We start from the raw sequence: 27,597 nt of genomic DNA, 5'->3' as shown, positions 1-27,597 counted from the left end.
TTTCCCAAAAATGTGAATTTCCAAGAGCTGTTACATATGATTTCACAAGTCTGTGTTTGACTAAAGCATTCCTGACCTTCAGGAGGTGAAACATTTCATGAGGTGCTTTTTAAAAAGGTGATAATCTATTTCTATTTAGATATTAGCCACTTTAGATAGATGTGTTGAATTATATATCTAATGGTGCAGTTATGACTAAATCAATTTTTTGTGTGTCCCCACTGTATCCTCATTTAACATTGAATAGCCGGGCTTCAGTTGGTCTTGGTATAAGTCCCATAGTTAAACATATGTGGCAATGCAAGATGTTTGTGGTAGTTAAAAGCCGAATAGACACATGGACAGAACAGTCCCTTCGTGGTTTAGGCTTTACTGCAGTAAATGGCAAAACTCTGCTACCTTCAAAGGCAGAAGAATTTGGCCTGTAGTTTCTCTAAGAAGATGTGATTTTAAATACCTAATTCATAAGCAGACTTTTCAAATGTATATAATGCTGTGGATTTAAATGCATTCCTTGAATACTTGAGTTAAGATTGAGGCTATGGACAGATGTAGCCTAACCTTTTGCCTTTTCTTCACTTCAGAACTTCCCTTTTCATTCTACTTTAGCTGTTTTTATTTGCTACTGAAAACCTGGTTTAGAGTGAAAAACATACAGAGTGACAGCTGGCAGACTTGGAACTGAATGTACTGTTTAGCTGAGCTTGCAAAAGTTCTGTTGCTTGGGCATCTTGACCTTAGATAAGAGTGGTTTGTGAGTGCCCCATCCAGGCAGTTCTGTAAGCTGAGTGGGTTGCAGGTGGTACAGAACGTGCCACCCCAAGTAGACAGAATTGTGACAGGAATCTGGAAAGAATAAAGGATGAAATCGTGACCCGCTCTCATGAGCGAGAGAGAAGTGGCAGAGTTGCTAAAAGGAGAATAAGAAGATGGCTTACAGACAACTTCTTTGTGTGTGGAAGGTAGAGGGAAGGAAATTCAGGAAGCAAACCTTCCAGATATATAAAATGTGTTTTTGTATCTAAAACATACTCTATTCATAGCTTGATCTGCTAATGGGATTCATACATGAAATAAAAACCTGTACACGTACAAAATGAACAGAAAAAAAGCCTTTTTGTTGCCTTAAATAGGAATTAAATTGTGTTGATACAGCAATTCTGATGGCTGCATTCTAGAATAGTTTCATGATAGCAGGAGCAAGTGCCTAGAAACCAAAAGTCTCATGAAGTAAGGAGGGACCATTTCTTTCCCTGAGGTCTTGTTACATGTGATGTGCCGCAAGGGACTCATCTTGTGCCTATCTTTTACTGTATTTATAAAAACACAGGATTAGTAAGATGCTATGAGCTCATTTGTCATCCTCTACACTGGCAGCAGTCAGATCTGCCTGCAACTCTCTGCAGATGTACTTGCAGGATGTGTAAGAGATTGTGTTTAGCTAAAAACCAGTTGGTTTGAACATAATCCAAGCTGAGTTGTGATACTGATGGAACACGTTTGGGAAACAAGCCAGGATATTATTCTGTGTTCTGTAGTTTGAGTGGTCGTATTCCAGTCTGTAAGGCAGTGGGGACCTTGGGTTATTCTCAGTTTGTGTTTGTTGAAGATTTCAAGACTGGATCCTGTCACCTTTTATTTCTCAGACTGTATTTGCTAATGCCTTCATATTTCAGTGTATTTTCTTGTCTTGATATTTTTCTGTGAACCATTTTCTGCAACACCTCACATAAGCAAACACAATTGAGCAACCTGGTCTGGTGGAAGGTGTCCCTGCCCACAGCAGGGGGTTGGAATGAAATGTTGTTTAGGGTCTCTTCCAGAGCTATTCTGTGATTATGCAATATTTGTCCTTCTAAATTGATTTACTGCATAATCTACCATACCTTTTGCTTTCCTTATGTTTAACCTGATTGTGTATATTTAATTTGTCCATCTCTGTGATTTCAAAGTCCTGATCAAAAAACAGTTTCAGTGTTTGTGGCAAACAGTACTGAAACTGAGCAATAAAAATTCAACTATCATATTTTTATTAGAAATACAGTGTTTCTGGTGAGAGAAGAAATGCTGAGAAAATTAAGTATTCCTTTGTTCTAGAATCTCAGCAGCATAATTAAAAAGACCCTCTTTTTACAAGCTGCAGGAATTTGAAGATGTAAATGTTTAAATTATCTTCATGTATTTATATATAAATACATTGCTGACACATTTAGAAATGTTTTTCTGTCTGTACTTAAGATGAGGTCTTTTCAAAGTTCATAATAAATTAAAAATACCTCATTAATTTGTTCTTTTGTAAAATTGTGGCTTGAATGCAGCTTTAGAGGGGGAGCAGTATTTTGTGAATTGTTTAAATGAGAGTTGAACTCAGCTATTATGTGGCCTCAAAGATTTTTGTCTTGACTTCAGTATCTGTTTTGGGGTAAAATAATGTTCTTAGGTCAATATTGAGAGATGTGCCGGAGATGTAAAGAATTCTAGAGATTTCTTTTTATCTTCCTGGAGATTTAAGTGGTTAATGTTGTTCAAGCTGTGTGGTTCTAAGTGTAATTGAGCAGTTCATTTTTGTTCATTTATCTAAACTTTGCCATCTGCTGGAAAGCCTTTTAGTGACATTATAATTTAGTCCAGTTGGAGCTCAATTAGAGTTTTCTGACTGGTCTGTTATCATGTGTTCACCAAACAAAAACCTACACACCAAACCCTGGTCAGTGTTGTTGCTCAGTTTTTAAACAAGCATCTGGAATCACTGCGACAAGCCTACTGTGTTATGCAGGGAGAATGTTTTAAGTGCTGTGGATTTAGCTTTTATGTAGCAAACCAAGACATTTCTGTGGAAATTGACACCTTTCAGCTTCCTGAATGTTTATGACACAAACTGTCATGTGTTTTTGAATTCCGTTGTCATTTATCCCAGCAGGATGTATGATGCAGGCACAGGTGAGGGACAATACAGGAAAAGGCAGAGAAGAAGCTGCCCCCTATGAAGAATCTCCTGTATGCAGCTGCTGACATGATGTTCCCTTGTAGTCAGATGTTTGGGGTCTGTGCTCAGCAATCCCAGTGCAGGCAGCTGTGGGGCAGTGGGTGTCCCAGACTGCCTCGTGCTGTTCCTGCAGGATGGAGTGGATGGAACAAGCAGTTGCAGCTCTCTACCTGCACCTGGGCAAATGCACAGTAACTGCTCACTCTGGGCTGCTGTGTGCTCCAATCCCCTCTCTCACTGCCCTGTGTGATGGGAAAATTTTGGATTTAGCACGCCTCTGTCAGGGTGTAGCTCTGAGCTGTTACTGAAGCTTTGCTGTGTCTTGAAGTTAACATAATTGAAGATTCTGTTTTTTTCTGATGTAATCGGGTATATTGTATAGTAATGCAAAATGATGCCTTGTGCCCCTGTAGGACTAGAACTGGGAGAAAGATGGACTCTTTACCTAATTTGGCCTTTTGAAAGGCCAGTAAGTCCTTTAGAACCACAGAAGCACTATAGTAGAAGATTTCTGGTTTCAGGAAAAAGTAAGGAAGCTAAAGCCATAGCAACTTGACTCCTTATGAATGTAATCAGGAACACACAATATCACTTTTTGGATCTTCGTAGTTTTAACTGAACTTTTTGATGGGAGCAGGTTGCAAGTGCTGTGACTTCTATGATCATACTTTTCCACTTGAAGTCTGTAACAGCACGTACACAGAATTCTCCTAAACTTTAAGAACCTCTCCATATAAGCCTTTGTTGTTTGCCTGATAATTTATGGCAGAAAGAAAGAGAAATTAATTTCAGGCATCATGTCCACACAGTGTAACATCATCGTGGCATAATGATGAACTAGGTTTCTTTGGAAGAATCCAGCATGATAGAATATTTCCCTGGGTAACTGTCAGAGCAGTAGAAAGAATACATTTGTTTCTTTCTGCTAAAAAACCCTGAATTTATGGGAGTGTTGGTTTTTAGAGCTTCATGCTTGTGAGCTTGCTTTTCTTAAAAGAAATTTTGTGATGGTGAGTCAATGACAAGTTGGAGTTTTCATCTGCTGTGTACCCAGGGCTGACAGACCCAACTGAGGAACCAGCAGTAGTGAAACCCCAAGGAGTTTCAGCCCATGGTCACTGGACCAGGTGCACATGAGCTGTGTGTCTTAACAGGTACTGACAGTGACTGCAGAGTCCTTGAGCAGCATCTCAGACCGTGTCAGTCCTTCGTGTGTGCTCTGGACTGGATCTGTACCATGTAGCCAGAATAAGAAGTCAGATAAGGATTTGTCTGGAAATTTTAAGTATTCCTAGAAATACTCTGTAAAGGCTTCTTTTGATTTATACAGCTGGTGGACTTTTTTATGGAAAAACAAGGGCCCAGAAGCTTACCAGCAATACCAGTATAGTTTGATTTTTAATTGTGGGTCTGGTTTCCACAATACATGTGTGTACATAAAAATACTCTTGAAGCCATTGCATAAGGAGAACATACAGACAGCTTATTTTGCTGCTGTCTAAAATAGAGACTTAATTGTCTTATGTAGCCAACATAGGTTTCCTTTTTTGATGAGCTTTTCTAAATGCTTAATTTATATATGTGCTCTGATTTGTCTTAAACGGAATGGTATTTTTTCAAAGCTAAAATAACTGTCTAAAACAGAGCAGCAGGTTTTTCCTTCTTCCTGTTAAGTTACATGTCTGATGTCAGGCAGATTGGGATAAGAAAGTCTTTCTGGCATACTTCACTTATGTGGAATAAAAAAAATAAATAAATTGTTTCAAGAGCCAGAATGACAAATCAGATTTGTCCCACCTGGATGCTGTTGCTGTTACCTGGTGCACTGTGCTGATAAAATCAGCTGAGAACTTCAGAGATGTACTTCTGTGCCACACAACAAGTGTGTATTTCTTTTTTTATCCTCTGACTACTGTTTAGCAACAGAATGTGCAGGAAGTATAAATGTTGTTCTTTCCCTTTCTGTCTCCTAAATGTAAGGGAGGGTTCAGGAAAAACACGTCATTCACAGTTGTTTTGTTTCCTGGAAATTTTTCCAGTCTGACCCAAAAAAAGAGCAATAACACAAATAAATGTTTTTTGCATACATTCAAGTGATTTGACGTTATGTTTAAATTACTCTTTGAAATCTCCATTTAAGTTGGCAAAATTCTGCTGGTCATAAATAAAAGTCAGTAGAAGGCTGACCTGTGGGTTGTGTTGGGCTGTCTGGTGGCTTATGCTGACAGCTAGGAGGATTGTATTCATAATAATTTCTACTTTCTGAAGTAGAGCACAGTCTGCCCTGCTTTTCTGGCTTAAAAATTAATTGCATGTCGTGACTTGGAAGCTATGGTTTTCTCTGGTCTCTGCCAAACCGAGCTATGAGAGCTGATTTTCATTAGGAAAATACTGGTGGTCTGCTTAAGTGTTCCTTAATTTCTTCCTCTTGAAGTTACTGAATGAAAAAGTAAAAATCTGAACTAACTTCACTGCTCAGTAACCTAGTAATGGAACAGTAAATACTGTCTTTTTTTCTTGTTTTGAAAACCTGACACCAAGTGTTTTTTGCTGTTGTCTTTTCTTCACTGTTCCCTAAAATCCAGTGAGTTTGCCACTCATTAATTTAAGGAGGTTTTGAATTAATTGAAGTACAATACCTCAGTCCTTAGGGCTGAATTCATAGACAAAGGGCTATTTCTTTGTTAAATATATATTCAAATGTAGTAGTAATTCTACTAAGCTTAGTTGGCTCAGTGAAAAAATTTGAAAATCTCAGGGTTTCACTTATTGAGCTAAATAAAGAGCTGGTAGGATTTAGGTCTTTTCCCTACCATCTGAAAGTAGTGCCAAGGTACTGTTTATCAGAAAAGGGTAATAGTTTGTAAAATAAGATCTTTAGCCTAATTGTAATATATTTACTGATGATATTTTAAGAATTGTTTCGATGCCATAAAGTTATGGTTTGGTTTGACTGTGTTCAATATCAGAAACTGGTTAAGAGAAAATTTATTACAATAAAATGAACAAAAAAATTAATGGGAAATTAATTTTTTAATTGGATTATTATTTATCAGTTCTGTTTGATTAAGCTTTTAGGAGCTACATTTATACAGGGTAGGCTGAGCAGACTGAAAGAGATGCTGTCACAAAAAGTAGACTTTTAGGAATCAGGGATCTTGGATTTTGTTCTCAATTCTGTCACTGACTCAGTGTAAGCCAACTAAATTGCATGAGTCACTTAATGTCTCTGCCTCATTCACACTTCCTATAAAAGTGAGTATTACTTACATCATGCCCAGTGTTTGACAGCTTCCTTTGTATCTCCTCCTCCTGTGTCATGTTTAAACCCTCAAAGTAATTTCCAGCAATGTACAGAACAGTATCCAGTTTTATCTGAACTCTGTCCACTATAGGTCTGTAGATGTGACTATCTCCAAGAAAGAGCTTTAGTGGGAAATTTCACTCTTAATGTTTGTTGTTAAATAACAATGAGTAAACCACTAGGAATTGAATTCATTTAATGCCACCATTCATCTGTATCAAAATCCTTCTTTACTATTTTTGATGCTTATATGCTATCAAACTTTTTAAAGGATCTTTTTAATTCAATCACAAGGATTTTGAGGCATTTCTAAATAGAGTAATTAAACTCCACTACTACTTATTTCCCTAATTTGTGTTCTGCTGTTTGTTACCCATCTGCCACATCACATGTAAGAGCCCTAGGTTCTCAAAGACTGATGCTGACTTTTCTTTTTAGGGCATTTTTATAGCCTACAGAAATTATGGATAGAGAACACAATAATGTATTTCATTTTGGTTCACCTGCACATACTATCATTTCAGGTTGTTCTAAGAGCTTCTCTAGTGATACTTTATAGGAAAACAGATGTAGTCTTAAGGAACATAAATATGTAAGGAATATAATTTTTTTTTTCAAATCATCATGCTGTTTGTCACAGCAACTCAAAATACTTCAAACAATTCCCTTATCTTTTTATACTTTCAGTGTCTTTGAAGTGTTTGCAAGCTTTTTTATATCCCACGTACAAAGAGGAGTGGTCCTTGGAAAATGAAATTACTGATAAACATTTCCTATAGCCAAATAAACTTCATTTGAAGAAAAGCTGAGATTTGTATAGTATGGCTCAGCTGAAGAAAAACTGATAGTTGAGTAACAGTTTGTTTTGGCTTTTTTCCTAACTGGCAATTACTTGATCTTAGGACATCCAGGACTGCATAAATATTTAACTAGAAAGGCCATGTGTATGTGTGCATGCATTTAGTATCTAAAAATAGTTTTCCTTGAACAGCACTCAATTCTGACTTTCCTTGCTGCACTTTTTACATGGAGCAGACTCTATGTGGAAAAATGAATGCCCTTTTATTGGTCAGCTAGAATTCCCCTTGCTTGGCACTGCCTCCTTTCAACTCTTTAGTACTATGTGCTTCCATTTAGTTAGCAGCAATATATGTAATCTATTTCTGGGCATGAAGGACTAAAGAACAGATGGCCTAGGAAATGATTTTACAATTATTGGGCTTTTTCTTGAAAAGTAGTTTTGAACTCCACCTAATTTTTCCAACTTCTTTTGCTGATTATTTCCACTTACCCTTCCTTAATTCTAAGTTTAACATAAAAATTGTGGAGTAAATATTTTTTAAACTTGGTATTTAATATGTCAGATTTAACTCATTTTTCTAACAGAAGAAATTGAGAGAAAAATACAGCATTGAATAAAACTGCAAAATCAAATTCTAAGGCTACAAAAGTACAGCCACATACAGATTCTCCTGTGCCAGATAAGAATGTTGATGACCCACAGTTACTTGGTGATTTTTTTATTCTGAGTTCAGACCAGTGACAAGCTTTTGAGGGAAGCAAGCATTGCCTTGTCTTGTTCTCTGCTTGCTGGGAGTTGGTTACCAGGAGGCACATGGCAAGTGCAGTGACGTGTCAGGGGAGGCCTAGGTCTGAATTTCCATCCATGGATGTTTGTACAGTGTGTGAATTGGTTGGTAAGGGCTAAACTGCTGCCTGTAGAAACTGTTTATCTTTCTTCCCAGAGCAGGAATGGCAAAAGTAAAAGCTCATGCAAGGACTTTTTTCCTTGCTGACTAAGTGTTGACATCTGCTGACAATTCTGAGATTGATGCCAGTCTGTTAAGCATGGAGAGCTGAGACTTGTATAACGTGGAAGCTGCCCCTGAGGAACTGCTGGGCACCATCCACTTGTTCCTCTGGCACCCTCAGAACAGTCATAGATGGTGATTTATTCACTACCCACAGAGACGAAGTTTAAACTCAAGGGTAATGGCTGAGTTCTGAAGGGAAGCATGTCTGATGCAGTATGTCTCCTGCTAACCAGGCATTGGGAAATGCAAAAATGAAAGCAGTTCATCTGTGAAGAGGTTTTACAAAGCTGGTGTGCTTTTAGGCTTTGCAAAGGTATCTGGAACTTACTGTAGAGTTTGGACCATGGTAGTAGCAATAATAGAATAATTGAGAAGATGGCTGTTATTCTAACTGTAATATAGAGCACAATAAAACAGATCTTGGTTTTTAAAGTAGTATGTGACGTCCAAACTCATTAGGAAAAGGTTACAAAGTTTTCAGGTAGTTCTTCTGAAGCTGGCACCTGCAGAGGATCAGGAGTTGATGATCCTTATGGGTCCCTTCCAACTTAGGATATTCTGTAGTTCTGTGAGACACAAGCATGGGATGAGGTTTGTTTCTGCACAACTTGAAGAATATTAAATTACAGATGCTTTGTCATCTAGCAGTGCCAGTGCAGCAGATCTTCAGTGAGTGGGAATTTGCTGGAGACTTCTACTGCTACCTTTGTCTACAGCACACAAACAACCTTTGCCTCAAAAAGTTGAAATTTACTTGAAATTTAAAGTAGGTTTTGGCAGCTATAGGAATTGGAATTCAAAGACAAACTCCTAGTACCAAGTTGTGCAAAAAAAAATATTTTGAAGGTTTTAAATTCTTGCAATATGCTTGGTTAAGAGGGTTGCAGAAATTTCAAGAAGCAGATTTAAAGTAATATTAGCAGTATCTATGCATACAGTTGTTTGTAGGGATAACTGAATTTCTTGTTTGTTGATAAAATAATGCTTGTCTGGGTGCTTCGCAGTAGGGTGTTCACATAGATTGGTTATGTGACAGAGATGCAAGAAACCTCAGGAAAATGAGCCATCTGCAAATAAGCAAGCCTGTAGTAGCAGCAATGTATTCAAAGAGGATTAGGGGTTCCAATAATATTTTTTTATTAAAAAGGTGGGTAACATAAGTGTGTATACATGAATTTACAAAATAAAATTGAGAAGAGCTTTCAAGTACAGTGATCCCATCTCTGACTCAAAATACCTAAGCTATAAATAACTGGATTCCTGGAGAGTATTCTAGGAAGGTACCCCTGGACATTTGCTGTGACCATGTTCTTGTACTCACTCATTTTGCTAACTGCTGTTGGTAAAGACTTAGTACTAGATAGACTTAAAACTAGATAGACTTTTGGTTTGAGCGGTCCCTGTGTTCTGAGTGTCCTCCCTTTACATACATATATTTATTTATTTTCCCCACCATGTGGGGGGATTTGAAAGCTCAATTAGGTTACTGGTATTTTGGGATGTTGTTGGTATGCTGTGGCTATAGGAGTTATCTCTGATGTTACTCTGAGCACCAGAGAGCAGAGAATGGTAACTCTGCCTATCTCCAGCAGTTTCAAAGCTAGCCTGGAAAATCCCATCAGCATTACCTGCTTTTGATACATCTTTAGTGGAGTTCATTAGTTAAATACCATAGACGTTATGTTTTAAATCTCTTTAGTGTTCCCAGTTCTTCACAGGCCTGGTGTTGTGTTTTGTGATATCTGCAACAAAAAATTTGCCTTCCCCCCACCCCAGAAAAACATACTTTAACTCTTCAGTTTATGGTATTAGTTTTTCATGGGAAGCTATTTCTGGTTATGTATATGATGATTTCCTTTAGTTAAACTTTACATGTGTTTTTTTTCCTCACGCGCTGTTGCGTAGTCTGCTGTAATGAAGTTCTGTTACTCTTGATAAAAACCAGTGAATTCTGGTGCAGAGCCTGCAGCCATTATTCTAACATGCTGGCCATAGCTGTAATTTTATCAGGTAAGGGGCACCCACTGGCTCTAGGCCAAATAAAACTGTTAAGAACAATCTAATTGTTAGATGAAACAGTGAGACGTGAAAACTTGGGAGTATTTCAGTAAGTCTCCTAAATTCTCTTAATCATCCAAAAGCTCAGTTAGCAGATCACTGTTTATGTTGGACATGGGCATGTTTGTATTCACATCTTATTTCAAAGCTTAAGAGAATAAAAGATTGAGATGCCATCCTCACATTAACCTTCCCTTTGCCAATTTAACTGGTTCTTAACCAAATTTATGCCAGTAGGTTTTTACAAGTGTTCTTACTCGTGGCATTGCTTGCTGTGTGTTTCCAGGCGTGCTGGCCTGTGCGCAGGCAGCTCCCTCGGTGTGCATTTTACCCCAGTAGGTGTGTTTGTCTGTAGAATGGTACGTCATCCATGGATTAGCTCTTTGCAAGCTTCCCTGTTACTAATCATGGCATCTGCTTTGCAGAACCTCCTCAGGTCCTGTAGATTTACAGGTCTGTAGAGCCCTTGGATGTTTTCACTTTTTTATATTCACCTTTGCTAGTAAGCATGAATATTAGTCTTTTTTAGAGAATATTCTGCTTGTTTGGATTTTTTTTTCACTGAATAATTAAATTCTACAATTTGATTACTGTAGTAAGTTTTTGATCACTGTCGGCTATAGAAGTTCCCCCTTCACTTTGTGTTGAGAAGTTTAATCCTTTTTGAAAGGAGTTTACAAGTTGCAAGCGGAAGAGCTATTGCTTTTGTAACTTTTTTTCAAAAGCTTTCTGCTGCTGTAATAAGATTGTCACAGTAGCAAAATCAGCTCAGGAAGGAATCACCCTCAGAACATCGTCTGGTTGGCCAGCCAAGAACCAAAAACAAATGTCTAAGGAAAAAGTTGGGAATGTTGATCAGAGTTACACTGGTGACTGGGTAATCAAACTGGTCATCATTTCATCAGGATTTTTTTTTCTCCTTTATACTCTTCAGATTAGACCCTTGAAATTAAAAAAAAAAAAAATCCTTTGAAATTCTGTTTTGTCTTCAACAGTGCCCTTAAAGATAGTCGTTTCCCCCCAATGACGAGGGATGAGCTGCCACGGCTTTTCTGCTCAGTGTCTCTACTCACTAACTTCGAAGATGTGTGTGACTACATGGATTGGGAGGTAAGAATGTCAGATATCTTTCATGAAAATGAACATCTGTAGCTGAAGTAACACTGTTTAAATGATCTGCATGTATTAATGTAGCTGTCACTGTTTTGCACTCTGTACACATGGTTATGTGCATGGATTCAAAAGACACTTTTTGATAAAACTTTTGCCACTTCAAAAGTCTGAGCCGTGCAAGGGGAATAAAGTTGTGGTTTTACCCATGAAGGCACTCGGAGTGGTCTGCATAGTTGTCTTGATGTCTAAGACTCCATCAAGACAAGTGTTGTCTGAGCAAGTGTGTCCTGAGGCCTCATTGGCAGCATCTACCTGGTAGATCAGTCCCTTGACTCTGGACAGGGATTCCAGTATGGAAGTTAACGGTCTGATGTATACTTCTAGAAACAAGTACTGCACAAAATTGCATTCATTTAGCTTGAAGCGACATTCATCTTCTCCCAAACCTCCCTTACTTTCAGAGTGTTCTGCACAGACCTCCCAAAGCCTTTGTGCGGTGAGGCCACGTAAATCATTGCTCTCACGCTGCTTACGCATGGAACTGAATCTATTCTAATTGCCAGGTTCTAGGAAACCTGCATGCATCCTCTTGGAACAGCAGCATAAAAGAGATTAAAAAGCAGATGCTGACGTGTGTATGACAGTGTATACTGATGGAAGTGTTAGTTTGTAATGTTGTTTTCCCCAAATTATTTAGCATTCGATGCTTGCAGAAAACAAGGTACTTGACTTAATATGAACTCCTCATCTTGGTCATCATGTTGCATTCCTCATTCCTCTTTGAATCTATTTTTGAGTGGACGTAAGAAAAATTTTGACATTATCATAGAATAGCAGACATTATAATGCCAGACACCACAAAAGCTACAGTATTTGCCTTTAATAATAACTTAGCCTGACTAAATGTTTAGAACTTCCTAGGAGAAAAAGAGGCTTTCTGTTGTATTTAGAGATAAAAAAATGTACATTCAATAACAATTGCACTTGTTAAAACCATAATAGGCCTTGCTGTCTCAGAAGGAGGGTGTCAGCAGTAACCTCAGCATTACAGATTTTACAGTAGCTGAAAATTGACAAAGATGTGTTTCCTGTTCACCTCATGGTAACAAGGGCTTCTTACTGTCTGCTATGTAATTTTGAATTGAGATGAATCCAGGTTTTCTTTGGGGCTTATGAGAGTTTTCACCATAATCAGAAATACCCATTTTATAATGTAATGTCAAACCAAAAATAAATGTTAGCAGAAACTGTGTCTGCATTCTCAACAAGAAGCTTTTTCAGAGCCATTTTTCAGTGTTTTCAAATAATCAAACTAGTAACTATTAGTACTAAAGCTAGAAATCAAAGTCATAGAATTTTTCTTCTCTATTAGGTTGACTTCTGATAGCCAGCACTGTGATGTTTTTAATTTCATTTATTATAATTTATTAAAAATCAGACTATGAATACACTCAGAAAATGTGATGTGCATAATGAAATAGCATTTAGCTGTTTGCATGCCATAGTCTATAATATTATTAGGTGTTGTTTCATTGTCTCAATAATAAATGTCTAAAATCACCCAAGTGTTCATCCTTAAGGAAAAGCTGAAAGCAAAGCCTGAGTTCAAAAATCCACTTTCCCTTGCAAAGACTGGTTTTAGCTTTGTTCCTGGGGTGAGTCCTGATTCATAACTAATATTGATTCATAAGTAATATGAAAAAAGGAGGCTTTTCCTTTCTATGCCCTTTCTATATTTTGCTGCAGAATTTGTGAGACTTTAACAACAGTGTAAGTAAGCATAATGCAGAACTTAGTGAATTCTGATTGATTTTATGGATTCATACAGTTGTTCTTATTGGAAAGCCCTGACTTAAAAGGGAAGAATGCAGGGGTCAAAAATATAAAAGGCCTTGTGTTGCTTAGTTGCTCTCTCCTATTTAATTTAAGGTTTTCTAATGAGGAGTTGTTAAAACCTACAATTCTAAGAAATGGTCACAAACTAGGTTTCCATGCAAAAGGACACAGAGGAGGGGGGTGATATATAAATATGAGATTATAAAATTTGTGGTTGTTAGTCCTTAAAGGAGTGATTCATCACTGTGTGCCTGGCAGTGAGATAGCTTATGTCACCCATGTGTCTTTCAAGGGAGTTGCAGTTATGCAATATTAATGGCAGAAGGACATTTCAGGATGTCTAGAGTATGATGTAAAGAGAGATTGTGCATCTTTCATCTCCTGTCATGCTGGTATCATCCTGAAAAACATCAGCCTAGTTAGGAGCCCCTGCTTTTGTAGGAGTATTACTGGTGATCTTGTGGGAGCCAGGTCAGCAATTTGCTGACACAGGTCACAGTATTCCAAAATTGCCAATTCAGACAACTCGGTGCTCTGAGGGACTTAGAGACAATGTCATCTGAAGTCAGGAGTGAAGCTGTCTGGAGACAGCTCAGGAGTGTCTTCTCTGTGCTGAAGCAGTGGTGGATGTTTTCTCACATTAAGTAATTACCTTCCCAAGCAAAATAAGTGAGTATTTCAGCTGCAAAAAGCAGTGTGAGACCCTTTTGCAGCAGAAACTTCCATCAAGTAAACAGGAGATTGGTGTGAAATCACTGTTGTTAGTTCCCACATGACTTCTCAAATGACTGCATTTTCATCTTTTATAAAAGTAATTAGGGGAAAGTACACGTCTTTGAAGGACCATGTTCACAAGGATGCTTCCTAAAATACAACTTAGCATTCTTACATAGCTGTGACTTTGTCTGAATTTCAGTGCTGAACAGATACAACAAGGCTTTGAAAGGAACTCTGGGAGTGTAAGAGCTGCACCTCCAGTTCTGCTTCACAGAGCCCATGACAGAGCACTGTGGTCCAGTTGCTGCTGGGATGGAGTTAAACAGTTGCACAGCCTTTCCACCTCAGAGAAATGGACAGCATGAAAAACTCAAAGATGTGGGTTTTTTTGGTGATACTACTGCTCTTTTATTAAAGATCAGACAGCAAAGGACTAGTTACAAGACAAGTCATAATGACCACTTATTTTTAAGCATGTGCTATTGACAGCAGTCATTCCTTCCCTCCATAAACTAATTCAGACCTGCTGATTCAGATCCTCTCCTCATTTTTATTAGAAGATCCTAAAGCATTGCAATTGTATGTAATTATAACAAAGAACTTTTTGACTAGATTTGAGCAGTAGCTCTTCCTTAAAATACCTTGAGAGAGCTCTTTGCCCCAAAGTTGCTGTTCTTCAGTAAAGTGCAATCTGCAGAATTGTATGTGCTGTCTTGATTCAAAAGGCCTTTAACCTGTGTGCACTGGTTTAAATATTAGCTTAAATAGTTGTAGCCAATAATATTGACTTAAAGGCAGCTTTTCATTATTGACAAAGTGGGTATATTCAAGAGTTGTGGAAGTTCTTTCCTGCCTGCAAGTGCAGCAACACCAGTGGCTCTCAGTTTCTGTTCTGTATAACTGAGAAGAAAGTCTGGATCTCAATATGTTATTCTCTGTGGACAACATTCAGCGATTCCATGTATGTAAAGGAATGATTATGCTTGACATGAAGTAGAGAACAAACCTCCTGAGGAATCTTTTGCTTCTGTTGTTAAATCAGAATATAGTGTTTAGATGCTACTAAAGATGGTCAGAAAGAAGCCAGCATATTTGCTGCAAATGTGGGGCTAAAAAGCTGTGGAATTGAGCTAATGCCAAGTAGGATCAGCTTCAAGAAAGTAGCAATAGTCACTTAATCTGAAGGTTTTCATTTCCAAAACATTTTTGTAGAGCTGTTTCCATGTATTAGTCACGTAAATAAAGGGAAAAGATACTGTTCTGTAGTATCACAAGGAATACTGTGTAAGTTCCAGCCCAGCTCTTTTTGTTGGAAAAAAAGGAAGAAACCTTTTTTCTAGGTTGCTGCAGATACCGGGCTGTCCCTAACCCAGAGCAGGGTGTCACAGTGCCACTGCCATGTGGGCACGGGCTGTGCATCAGGTCTGGGGTGCTGGAGACCCCAGAAAGTGAGTGACATAAGGAACAGGCAGATGCTTGTTCCTGACACCAAGGGGGTGTTGTACTGCTCCAGCTCTGGAGCATTCCATGTGGATTCTCTGTAACAGGCTCTTTATCTGTTTTAATGTATTTCTGAACAACTGTTTTACAATTAATTTATCTTTAATTAGTGGTGATTGCATTCAACTAGCTTACAGATTTCAGTGCAGTAGATATAACCAAACAACCATTATTTGGATGATAATTTACTCCACAGTGGAGTCCACAGAAACTTAAATGTCAACAAGTCCTGATGTTCAGGTGCTTATCCAAATTCCCTGTGGACAGTCTAATGAGAATAATGTTATTTCTTCCTCTCAGTATGGTTGGCGATTCAGTCTAAGAGGAACAAATTAATGAACTGTTTTTGGAGCCTTGGGGCAGAACAGTCCATCCGGAGAGTTGCTTCAACTTTGGTGTCAGAGGGGGCTTTGGAACCATATTTTCTCAGATAAAGAGAGAGGTGTTGTGGGCAGTAATCTGTCTAGTGCCATAGGCACTTGGCAGAACAATAAATGTGACATGTACATGTTTTCCCTCATCCCAAGGTGTATGGGAATAAAGAATTCATTAAAAAAAAAAAGTATAAATTAATATGAATGCGCTTAAATACACAACAAAGTCTGAAGTTTTATAAAGGTCATTTCAGAAGTAAAATAATGTAGTTTAATGCAATCCTTAGATGTAATGAAAGGTCTATTAATTTAATTGATACTGTCACAGAACCTAATTTTAGGTGGCCTCTGGCCACTTACACAACTGATCAGAAAGTTTATATCTACAAGTACTGCTTATATAGGACACAGTACTTCATGCTGTAAAACTCCATATAAATATTTCTATTGTCAGAGATTGTTTTTTGCCTAAGTCTTTCTCCTTATCTTGCTTTTCTCTCACAACAGCAACAATTTAAACAGGTTCCTTTCCACGTGGGAGGCTGAAGCAGCGATTGTGTGGTCCCTTTTCAGCTCCAGAGGCTACCTATAGGCAGTCATTTCCCTAATGAATGGTAATAGGCAAGGCAGAACTCCAGATCTATGTGCACAAGATTGGTTTGTTTTTCTGAACTTCACAGACAGATGCTGTTGTTCTACAGAGTGCTGCCTGTAGTTCATCAGTGTTTTTAGTCTGAGAAGCAGACCTGAGGCTGTGTTGGAAGGTGTGTGCTGATCCTGGTAGCATAATGCCATCCACAGACCCAGCCCTTATCTCCCATCTTGGAGAGGGCTGTCTTGGGAAATATCACAGAAGTTTGCATCAGTTGAACACCACTCTCTTGAGGAAAATGAATTCCACACTGTGCCCATGCCAGTCTTAGTGTGGATCATTTTTACTTTGCTTGTGTGTGGCTTCCATTTAGTTAACTCAAGCCTGCTAGCTGGAATTGAACAATGAAAAGCTGTTTGCCCTGCTCAGCTGCGCAGTTGGAATTCATGCTCCACAGGATGCTATGAGATTCTCCCCTGCTCTACATCCCTTTTTCTACAGACATGGGCCTAAAAGTCCATTAAAATGGTTAATGGGAAACATCCAGAGCAGTGATGCAACTTGAATGTTGCATCATACTTCAGTACATCACTAGTGCTCCTGGTTAGCTGTTCATGAATATTGCGGGTCACTATTATGCAAAACACTCGTGTAGCATTTAGAATCTCATATTCTGCAGGATTTAAAGGTGTGCAAACCCTGGAAATATTTAAACTAAGTACTGAATATACACACTTACAAAATCACCAGCTGAAGAAGCTTACTAGCTTACTGGTTTGGGCATAAACTCTGTAGGCTGCTTTCAGCTTCTAACATAATTTCATTTTGTGTTCAGGCCTTTGGGCTTAAAATTGTATCTTCTGGGTATACAGATTTGGTCTCTCTAATGATTGGATATATCCATGTAATGAATGTTGGGGTTTAGGACTGTTTGGTAATTAAAGTCTTAATATAAGCAAATATGTTAATTGAAGAAGTGGTAGAGCTTTGTAAATATTCCTTATTTGTTTTCTTACTGCCCTACAGTTACAGTAAAGTAAGTAAATTGTCAGTGGAGAAAATGTTACAGCATTTTTTCATTAAATTTGTGTCTGCAAGGATATGCCACACCAAACAACGTGATATCCTTTTAAAACATTGACTCATTTTCACATGCAGTGTTGGGATTCAAATGGAAATAACATCTTGGGTATGTGGGCATAAAAATGTCCATCTAATAATGCTTTGTGTTTGTGCACAGAATTCAAAAGCAACTGAAAACCTTCTGGCAATGGAGTATCTTTTATGGCCTGATCCCAGTGCAGGTACTCTCCACAGAATTATTGTAACCTGAAAACAGAGGCCTTAAACAATGCCCTGAAAAGGTGTCCAGCCTCTTTCTTTGTTTTCTCCCAATATTTTTGGCATTTTGATTTTTATCTGCATCCAGCTCCTTGGTATTAGTAATCTTGGTTTCCGTGCTGTCATTTTGTCACCTTACAGTTCTTAGTAGCAGAGAAGTGGGAGTTTGAGGCTGGTACTTTGTAATATTTCCGTTTCCTCCTCATACATGAGGAGAAATTTTGAGGGCTCCAGGCTTGAGTCCATAGTGTGACAGATCTTTGATCATTCAGTTGCTGCTTTGAACAGAATTAATGTTCTTAATTGAAGCCTCATGAGATTTGGCAGCTGTTTTGCCTGCAGATTATAGCTGGTGACCAGGTGATTTTATCAGCAACAATGGTGACAGTGTCAGAGGAGACAGAACAACTTTAGCTCCTCAGCTGGATTTCCTCCAGCCCAGGAATGAAGCTCCATGGTGGGGAGCAGAGGAACATCCTGTGTACCTGTGCTGCTGCTGAGCTTAATGTGGCTGTAAGTGAACACCCCTCAAAAAGATGACACCCACTGCAGTGCCACCTCCTGAAACTCTGTGCAATGCTGTTAACCACTGTTGACGTTTTGGATTTTACCATGTCAGTTACCACGTTGTGTCATTTCTCTGGTGATGTACTAATGGAGCTGCAATCTCTTGCAGGTGGGTGTCCATGGCATTAGGATAGAGTTCATCAACGAGAAAGGATCAAAGCGCACGGCCACCTACTTACCAGAGGTTGCAAAGGAGCAAGGTCATTGTTGCACTTTATTTCATATGATCTGGTGAAGAATTTAAACATACCTGTAAATCTAAAATGCAGTATTTGACCTTGCACTGATGTCAGATGATGGAGCAGTGTTTAATTGTAAGAAGACTCTTATATAAAATGCTAATTACATGCCTGTGTCATGCTCCTAGAGGACTTCAATAAACTGTAGCTGTTTTTTTGAGCCAGTCATAAATGCAGCGTAGCTATAGGAAAATAAAATGTGCAGGGGTGGTACAGTGCTGTCAGCCAGGCTAACAGCTGTTAAAAGCTGCCAGTTTCTGTGTGTCTGCTGGGCTGGGATATAAGGGAGATTCAGAAGCTCTGTTAAGCACTGGGATGGCTGGGCACTTATCTTAACCGTGATTTATTCCTGATGATCAAGTTGTTTTTCAGTTAGGTACTTTCTGATAGTACTCAATTCCTACTACAAACACAGACTTCCCAGGGTTTTTAATAGATGGAAGGAAATTATTTTCTGTATGGAAGTACAAAAGAATGTTGTTAAAAGTCCCTTTTAATAGAGGCACAGACTTAAGTGAATTAAAAAAACTAGAGTAGATTTTGTTGAACAGTCTTTTGCTGACTCTGAGCACTCACTATGTTTTTTTATTTCCAAGGTTGATAGTGTGTCTCAGTTTTTTATAGTTTGCATTACTGGTGCTTTTTTTTACCTTTTTATATATGTTTGTCTGCAAAGAGTTCAGCTGATATCTTTACTGAGAATTCTTTTTAAATGATAATTCGGTTTCCAGATAGTTTCATAAAAGTCTAGAGGTGTTACAAGCTTTTTTTAAAATTCAGGAATTGTGGAAGGAATGTGTCTAAATTTCTGAATAGCTTTAGTAGACCATGAATTGCAATCTGATTCTTTAAAGTCTCCAGAGCTACTCATTTGTATTTCGTATGTGCCCAAATCTACTGTTGTTTTTGCAGGTTTTTTAATGTAACAATATGACTAATTATTGCATCTTTAGGAAATAACATGTCCAACAGCTATTTAAAATATGAGAGTTTTTAAATAAATAGGAGGTTTGGATACCATGAAGATTTTATTGAGAACAGTAATTAATCTGTATTTTAAATCCATTGCTTCTTTCATTATCCAGACACCTGTAATATATAGTTGTTCTAAAATCAGTCATATCTCTGTAAAGTGAAGTGATATTTATGAAGAAGTCTCATTTCAAGTTCTCTGCACATGTTCAGCTAATAATTATTTTAAATGTTACACATAAATTTAGTTTTCCATATTGTTATAACCATTTATAATGTCTAAAGTGGCTGTGATACATGATCATACCTGACTGTTTTGGAAAAGTTTTGTTTTGTATCACACACCTAGTTTAGGATGCTTGGGTAGGGTGGGTTCACTTTTAATATATTTCAGCTATGAGATGAAAAATATATAGTTTGTAGAGTGAGCTGTGTGTGTAATGAAATCTTAAATGCGGTATTTCCTTCAGCTGTTCTGAAGTAGGGAAAAACTTTTTGGTTTATCCCAAATGCCAGCAGAGCCCTTGCACTCTCAACAGCACCACACACTGTACTGTGCTTTTGCAACATCTCTTCCTATTGCTTCATTTCTCACTAATTTGTGCTACTGTAAAATTCAACAGGATGGGACCACATTCAAACCATAGATTCCTTGTTGAGGAAAGGAGGCTACAAAGCTCCGATTACTAATGAATTCAGGAAAACAATAAAGCTAACCAGGTATGCACTGGGATACCACACAGCCCTGTTGCTGTAATGCTGGGAGGTGCTCCTTCCTGGTAAGTGCTCCTGCAGATGGTCATGGTGAACTCTCCTGGGTGTATCATTCATGATTGCTTTGTTTTCACAAGAGCAGTACAGACTTAGGAGAAGCTTTGCACAGGGATGAGTGGCACTAAGCTGGGAGTAAGAGGTGGCTGTTCAATACCAGGTGCCTGCATAGTTGGGCTGATAACTCTGCACATTCACAGCAGTGTTTTAGCTCTGGCTTCTCACAGAGGGATTTTTGGCTGTAGTGGGTGTTCAGGGCTGTGGTTAACAGGGATTACTTGCTCTTGTTAGATTTATTTGGGCAGATGGTGTGTGGTGAGGCTGCTGCTGTATTGTCATGGAGACCCCTCAGATCCCTAATCTGCTGCATCCTCAGAGAAACCTTTGGGTTATGCCCTGTGGAGTGCAGGTTTCCCTGATCTTAAAATGTGAGACATGCAAGCCGTGCATTGCTTCAACAGCCAGTGAAACTGTGTCAGGGTATTCCCAGGAGTGAGGACAAGAATTTAATACTTTATTTCATACTAGTTTAGTTTGGCTTTGCTAATTTAATAAAACGTGTTCTTGAGGGCTCCTTAGCGTGTGGCAGCCAAGGTATTTCAGAATTAGCAGCAGATACTCTGCGCATACTGTAGTTAGGTGGTGAAGTGTAGAGGAGTCTGTATGAATGTCTGTATGAATGGTTTAAAGCTATTTATTTGTATAAGCCTGAAGTGTAAAATGACTGCTGAGCTCCAGTTATCTAGTCATGCGTGGAGAAACGGGATTTTTTAAAAGCTTAGGTTATAAGGAAGTCTTGACTATTTGTCTTCTTCAAGAAGATAAAGACTTTGGGTCTCAATGAGTGTTTGGAATTCTGGATTCTTATAGGAACCTAACTACTGTGGAGTAGCTCTGAGTAAGGGAAACATTTTATTCTGACAGTTAAATTAGGGAGGAAGGGTTTACAGAAACCAGCTAAATATCCACATGCAGAACCCCAGTCTCCCTTTAACTTATTTCAGCTGTACGCCTTGTTATCTTATTTTCAAAAAGAATATCTGGAGATAGCTGAGGGCAAGAGTAATAATGCAATAAATCATTTCTGTACACCTCAGCCTCAATCTTTTTCCATTAAACAAAAATTCTGTATAGCACGCATTTTCTTCCTGCTGCATGATTTGGCTTGGAGCAATGGCATGGAGCACAAAACAAAAAACCCCTAAAGTTCACCCCCACTCCTCCCCAAAACCCCACAAAAAGCCTTATATTTAGTGTAATTAAATTCACTACAATGAAACTAGTACCACAATCAATTGCCTGATAAGTAAAATGAGCAAACCATAATTTTTTAATGTTCAGAGAAAGGGGGTTTTTGACTGCCTGTTTTGCTTGCTTTGTTGCTTAAAATCTCAGATACTGCTGACAGATTAGAGACAGTATTATTAAAATAGTAATTGTTTTCCAGCATTAGACAACCTGGTTTAGAACCTAATTTTAATAATTTATTGTTATAAGTGCAAATATCTATTGGAGGAGTGAATAAGGGCTTTTAAACTTCTTTTTCAAGTCTTCTGAATTAAGGTAAACATCCTGTGTGTGAAGAAAGCTTTAGGCTGATCATAAGTCTGTCACTCCCTTCAGGTTCACACCCAGCAGTTCTGGCCATGTTTTGAAACAGGGAGCTAACAGAGCAGTCAGAGGGGTCTGGAATGCAGAGGTCCCAGCTGGGGAGTCTCTGCCATCTGCAGAGCTGTGCAGGGGCTGTGCAGCTGCTGTGATGGTGCACACTGTTACCTGCAGAGCCTCTCCTTATTTCCCTGGTGGGGAATTCCATTGGCTGGGTGCCACTTGCCATCCCACAGATTCCAGAAGAGGTGCTGCTTGCTCTGCAAGGCCCAGCAGCCACTGGTTGCTTGTGTTCCTCATTTTCAGACAATACTGATGCAGATGTATTCAGAATATTTCTTGTCATGTTCTTGTGGGACCATTCTTCATTATATTTCAACTCATTTGGGAGTCAGGAGAGATCCCAGTCAAGTGGAATCTGGCAAATGTTGTTCCATTTGGAAGAAGGAAGTTCCTTGTTATTACAGGTCTGCCAGTCTCACTTCAATGCCTGGTAAAATTAGTTTGGTGCCTCTCTGTGAGGACATCAAACTCTAGAGTGTGATAAGAGGAAAGTGATCAGAAATAGTGAAAGGCCTCGAGGGCAAGAATCAGGAGTAGCTGAGGTCACATTTTGTTCAGTGTGGAGAGGGCTGAGAAAGACCTCATTGGAGTCTACAGGTTCCTGTGGGGGCAGTGGAACAGAGCTGCTTATCTCCTCTTTCAGGTGACCAGCAATAGAACATAAGGGAAGGGAAGGAAGCTGCCTCAGGGGAAGTTCAGGCTGGACATTAGGAAGATACTCTTTACTGAGAAGGTAGCCAGGCATTGGAAGAAGCTCCAGGGTCATGGCATTGAGCCTGTTGGCAGCCAAGGGGTGTCTGAGCAATGCTTTTAACCATATGGTTTAGTTTTAGGTGGTTGCGTGAGGAGTACAGAGTTGGACTCGATGTTCATGATGGGTCCCTTCCAAGATATTCTGTGATTCTAGTCTAGAAAGAATGCAACTATATTTAATGTAGCTGGGATAATTTTAAAAGCAGAATTTGGCAGGCAGTTGATACTGATTGCTTAAAAACAGCCCAAAAATCTATAGTGCTTGTTTATGGTTTTTCCTGCTATATGTTTGTAGAGGGTTGGCTGAAGCTACAGGACATTTGTCTATTCCCTCTACCTCAACCAACAAGTAGCCAACCATTTTTTAACAATTCTGTTTGCTTGAAGTATTTTTTCATAAGTAGTTACGCTATGATTTATCACATGATTGGGAAATGACCCTGACAATTGTGGCAGTTCCCTTGTGCAGCTGAAGTCAGTCTTATTCCCAGCAACAGGAGTACAGAGCTCTTACCACTGAACAAACCAGCAGTGCAGCATTTCTGGTGCTCCTTGCAGCTTCCTGGTAGCAGTTCCTGAATTGGCCTCTCTGCTCTTTGCCAGGTACCGCAGTGAGAAGATGACGATGAGCTACACAGAGTACCTTGCCCATCGTCAGCATCATCACTTCCAGAATGGTATTGGGCACCCCCTTCCACCGTACAACCATTATTCCTGACACTGAGCCGCATGACCAGTCACTGGACCTCTCTGCAGACCTCTTCCCAGGAGACCCTGCCCCTTCTTGGTCTAGCTATCTCTATTACTGTACCATTTTATGATGATAGTTTCCGTTGCCATGTTGAGGCTCCTTAGTTGGTTCAGCTCATCATGGCAACGGGAGGGAAAACTGCATTACTACAAAGATCCCATACCTTTTTATTATTGATTCACTGCAGATTTTTTTGCAGCATATACCCTTGGGTTTTTTATGAAAATTTAAATTTCTACTTCATTAACATTGAATTATATCAATCAAGGCTTTCTGTAACTGTGGATGGAAGGAAGAGTTTAAGGATTGCAGTTAGGGATGCTTTGCTTAGCAAAAAAGGCTTTCATGGCTTTTGCATTAATGGGTGTGATAGGGAATGAAACATATCAGATTCAGGTATTGAAGTAGACAATGAATTGCATTTTCATAACATTCTTAATGACGTTGTGTGTACAATATCTCACCTTCACAGTAAAGATTCCATGTAGCTCTGTACAGGATCTCCAGATCCAGCACAAACAGCTGGAGCACCAAGGCTGACATACAAAATGCTTTTTTGGGATGAAGAGAAGCAGCTCATGTACATCGAGAGGTGATGTTAACATGGAAGCATATTCAGAATCAAGTGGCCTAAAGGATTTGGGCACAATCCAATCCAGGACCCTTTTGTGTCCCATCCTGTGCTGGCAATCCCAGGCAGCCCAGGCCTGTCAGGAGTCGTCACGAGAATGCATTTGTAATGAGACGATGCCTTTCTGGTAACTCAAATTAGGAGTGACATTTGAATCCTAAAAACAGATTGGTGAGTAGCAGATGTCATATTAGGAAAGAAATGGATTTAGAATTTAGTGCCTTTGACTATAACATAATTATATACTTATATATAAAATTCATAGAAAACATATACTCCAGACATTTTAGCAAACCCTGTTGAGGCTGCTCTGGCATCAAGGTTTTGGACACTTTTTTTCTCTTTAAAGTGAGATTTTTTTTTTTTTTATTAGCAAACTTATTTTGGAAAAGAGAAATCCCTGTTTTGTTCTTCATTTGCTCTTGAACTTACTGAATTTTATCAAGTCATGAATAGTTGAATCAAGTTAACTTTTGTTTAATAAAAGAAAAAATACTCTTGTGAGAGAGCCAGGACAAGTATGCCATAATGTTACATGTTTTCATCTGTTGCAGGAATAGTGCTTGAGAGCTGTAAGTACTGTTTAATAGTTCTGATACCCCTCCACACGGTAGAAGAAAGAAAACCGATTGGAACTTTTTCCTGCTGTAAAAATAGGATTTAGTAAAAGATATGTGTGGTCTGTTTGCAAGGCCAGTCGATGGCAGGAGCTCACTGCTTCCTCCTGTGCCTGCAGAACTCCCACTGCTGCCTGTTGCAGCACAGGCTGCCTCTTACAGAAAAGACCTTCCTAATCTGAGTGAGTAAACCACAGTAAGCAGAAATTCCAGTTACTTTGAGTAATGAATGTTTGTAAATATAAAGATATATAAAAATCAAATAGATAAAATTCAGTTTAAAAAAAATTGGATTAACTGTAAAAGTGTTTCAATAGGGTTTCAAAGTCAGATAAGGATAAATTATGCTCATCCCTTATGTGAGGATAGGTCTGCCATTTAATTTCTATGGAGGTTCTTGTAGAAGGTCTTTGGTATTCCTTCATCCACAGCATTTTATGTCCAAATATTACCATTTTCAGTTGCGATGCCTTAATTTTTAAGCAGAGGGCCTGAAATTTCAGGAGCCAAGAGATACCAGCCAGAAGCTGCAAAAATGAGTAGATGTTTATACAGAGGCTATTTTGGATGATACTGTTGTCTTGTTTCTACTTGGAGAACACTTTTAGATTAATTAGTCTTCAAGTGGAAATGTGAACAAGTGGCTACCTGATAGAGTTGTGTTGGTTTTTTTTCTTGCCCTTATAGGGAACCTGAGCACAAACTGAATCATTCTGCTGCGAAAAAAAGTCATCCAACCCCATCTTTATCTGTCATCTCGTTACAGCTCGCTCGTGCTTCTGCATGAGCTCATTGTTAGAAGTTTTTTAAAAAGATCTATTATATATAAAAATATATATGTATTGAAAGGTGCTAATCAACCTCAAGAAGGTCACGTGACTGGTCATGCGGATCTAAAATCATATCAGATTTTTTAAGAAATCTTCGATATATGCAGATGTTATACAGAATTTCTTACCAGTGTAATAATGATATACTGATGAATAAGCAATCCTGCAGGATTTTAAGGACAAGGTCAGCAATACTTCCCACCATGGCTTGGGGGAGAAAAGGATAGTTTTGTCTCCTTTTTGTATACAGCATAATGCACAATGCATTTTTGTCTATCTCTTAGTAGCTGTTGCTTAAAAATATAGTTCAAGGGTGTTATACAAACTGTAAAGGTGTGCTTTTGAACCGAGCTCATGCTAGACCCTTCTGGACCAGAGTTTTGTATCACTAATTTAAAAACTGTTACAGAGTCTGTGGTCAATCAGATTGTATGATTATTTTTTTTTAAGATTGGAATAATCAGTCTACCTACAGTGTTTCTAGGGCACCTACCTCCTCAGCACACTGTGCTGAACTGCTGCAGATTGTTTCTCTGTAATTGTGGGATTCTTTGTACCAAACGTGCAGCTCACTGTGACATGCACTGGCACAGAATAGGTCTGTTTGCTTAAAGCTAATCAGCAATTGCTCTCACAAATGTCATTCCCTCGTAGTTGCATTTAGTAGCTTTTAGCTGTATGGTTGGGGTTAGCTACAGATTTGTTTTTCATTTGGGGTACTTTATAGAAATTAAGGTACAACCAAGTAGCTTATTTCACTGTTTGTTGAAATGCTGATTTTTTTTTTATGAGCACTACTCAGTTTGCCTTATTCCATTGAAGAGATTGTTGGGTTTTGTTGTTTTTTTTTTCATTCTCTTGCCTAATGTTCCTAAAAACTCTGTTCTGTAAACTGAGTTAGACAACCAAACCATAGCCTTGACACGAAGCTGTTACTTGGTGATGCTTCAAGTGTCCTTCCTGCTGCCATCCCAGTGGATGCTGCTCCGGCAGGGGTGGACGCTCCGGTCCTGACCTCAGCCCCGCTCTGGAACCAAGGTGGGCACAGCCCTGGCACACCTGGAGTTTGTATATGGACCTCTACTTGTCTTCAACTGTGCGGGTTTTTAAAACTGTTGTCTGGAGTAGGTTACATCTCTTACGTGTGTTAGATCGAACCAAAGAAGCCTCCAGCCATGCCCAAATGCTGCTCCTAAAGCCTGCCTTCCAGTCCTTACAAAATCCCTGCAGGATTAAATGTGTTAACTTTTTTATTTTTGTACAGTTTCTAACTGATTTTTGCTAGTGATGTTAATTGAATTAAGTTTATTTGGGGAGTCTGAGTATCTCCTCCATTTAAATAAACTGGTGACTTTCATTTTATGTTAAAAAAATAAAAAAGTTAAAAAAAAAAAAAAGAGAAACCCAAAGTGTGCCTCTCAGATTTAAGGGTTTCTGGTTACATTTATTCTTAAGACCAGCAATGATTCTTTATATACAAAGATATGTTTTCCTCATTTTTTATTACTGTTAAAGAAAAAAAATAAAAAAAGAAGAACCTCTTTCTTTGCTCTGGACTCAGTAATTGCGCTGGTACATAAACGCACTGAGAAACAAACTTTTGTTTGAAACTTTTGTAACAACTTATGACTGTTTTTGTATATCAAAGTTGATTCTTTTCAAGATATTTGGATCTAGTTTCTAAGTTATTTTAGTGTTTTATATGTTACAAAAAAAAAAAAACAAAACTAACTTTAAATTGTTCACCAGCATCTTGAGTTATCTTCAATGCCATGGTGACACACAGTGGGCTTAGAGCTACCTGGAGTAGCTTGTAAGGCCTCGGTCTTTTCTTCCTTCCTTAGCAACTCAATTGATTACAGTAATATCACAGATTACCTGAACCCCCTTCCTTTATAACTAGATCCTTCTTCCTTCCACATTTAATTGCTATTAGTGTGAAGAAACTGTTGAAATGGGCATTTTAATATAAGTACGGCTTAAAAAGAGAAAAATGAGGAAAAAGAAAAAAAAATGCTAGAAGGTTATCTGTGGGTCTGTGAGATATGGCTGTGGAAAGATATTGTAGTAGTTTTAACACTATTGTTATTACCTTTTAAATCATTTACCCAATAAAATAAGGAAAAAGAATCACAATTTCTTTTTATGTTTCTCTGCTTC

The 27,597-nt window shown here is 38.6% G+C and overlaps 1 protein-coding gene across 4 annotated transcripts in view; it reads left to right on the top strand.

Annotated features, from left to right (window-relative positions):
* The window catches only part of AMMECR1 (AMMECR nuclear protein 1), a 93,453-nt gene extending 65,882 nt beyond the window's left edge, over window positions 1–27,571 (top strand). For 2 of the 4 annotated variants that reach the window (XM_030272647.4, XM_072929160.1), the window contains exons 4-7: window positions 11,158–11,272; window positions 18,312–18,402; window positions 20,037–20,133; window positions 23,212–27,571. In XM_030272647.4, the coding sequence (XP_030128507.1) occupies window positions 11,158–11,272; window positions 18,312–18,402; window positions 20,037–20,133; window positions 23,212–23,326 (418 nt within the window). In that variant the 3' untranslated portion in view covers window positions 23,327–27,571. Of the gene's footprint in view, window positions 1–11,157; window positions 11,273–17,534; window positions 18,403–20,036; window positions 20,134–23,211 lie in introns of those variants that run through there. The other 2 variants (XR_012055999.1, XR_012055998.1) reach the window with 2 other exon arrangements.
* The last annotated feature ends 26 nt before the right edge of the window (window positions 27,572–27,597 follow it).

The sequence above is a fragment of the Taeniopygia guttata genome, chromosome 4A (genome assembly GCF_048771995.1).
Source record: "Taeniopygia guttata chromosome 4A, bTaeGut7.mat, whole genome shotgun sequence".
Lineage (NCBI taxonomy): Eukaryota > Metazoa > Chordata > Aves > Passeriformes > Estrildidae > Taeniopygia > Taeniopygia guttata.
Note: the sequence above shows the minus strand (reverse complement) of the source record. Positions and strands in the feature narration are given on the sequence as shown.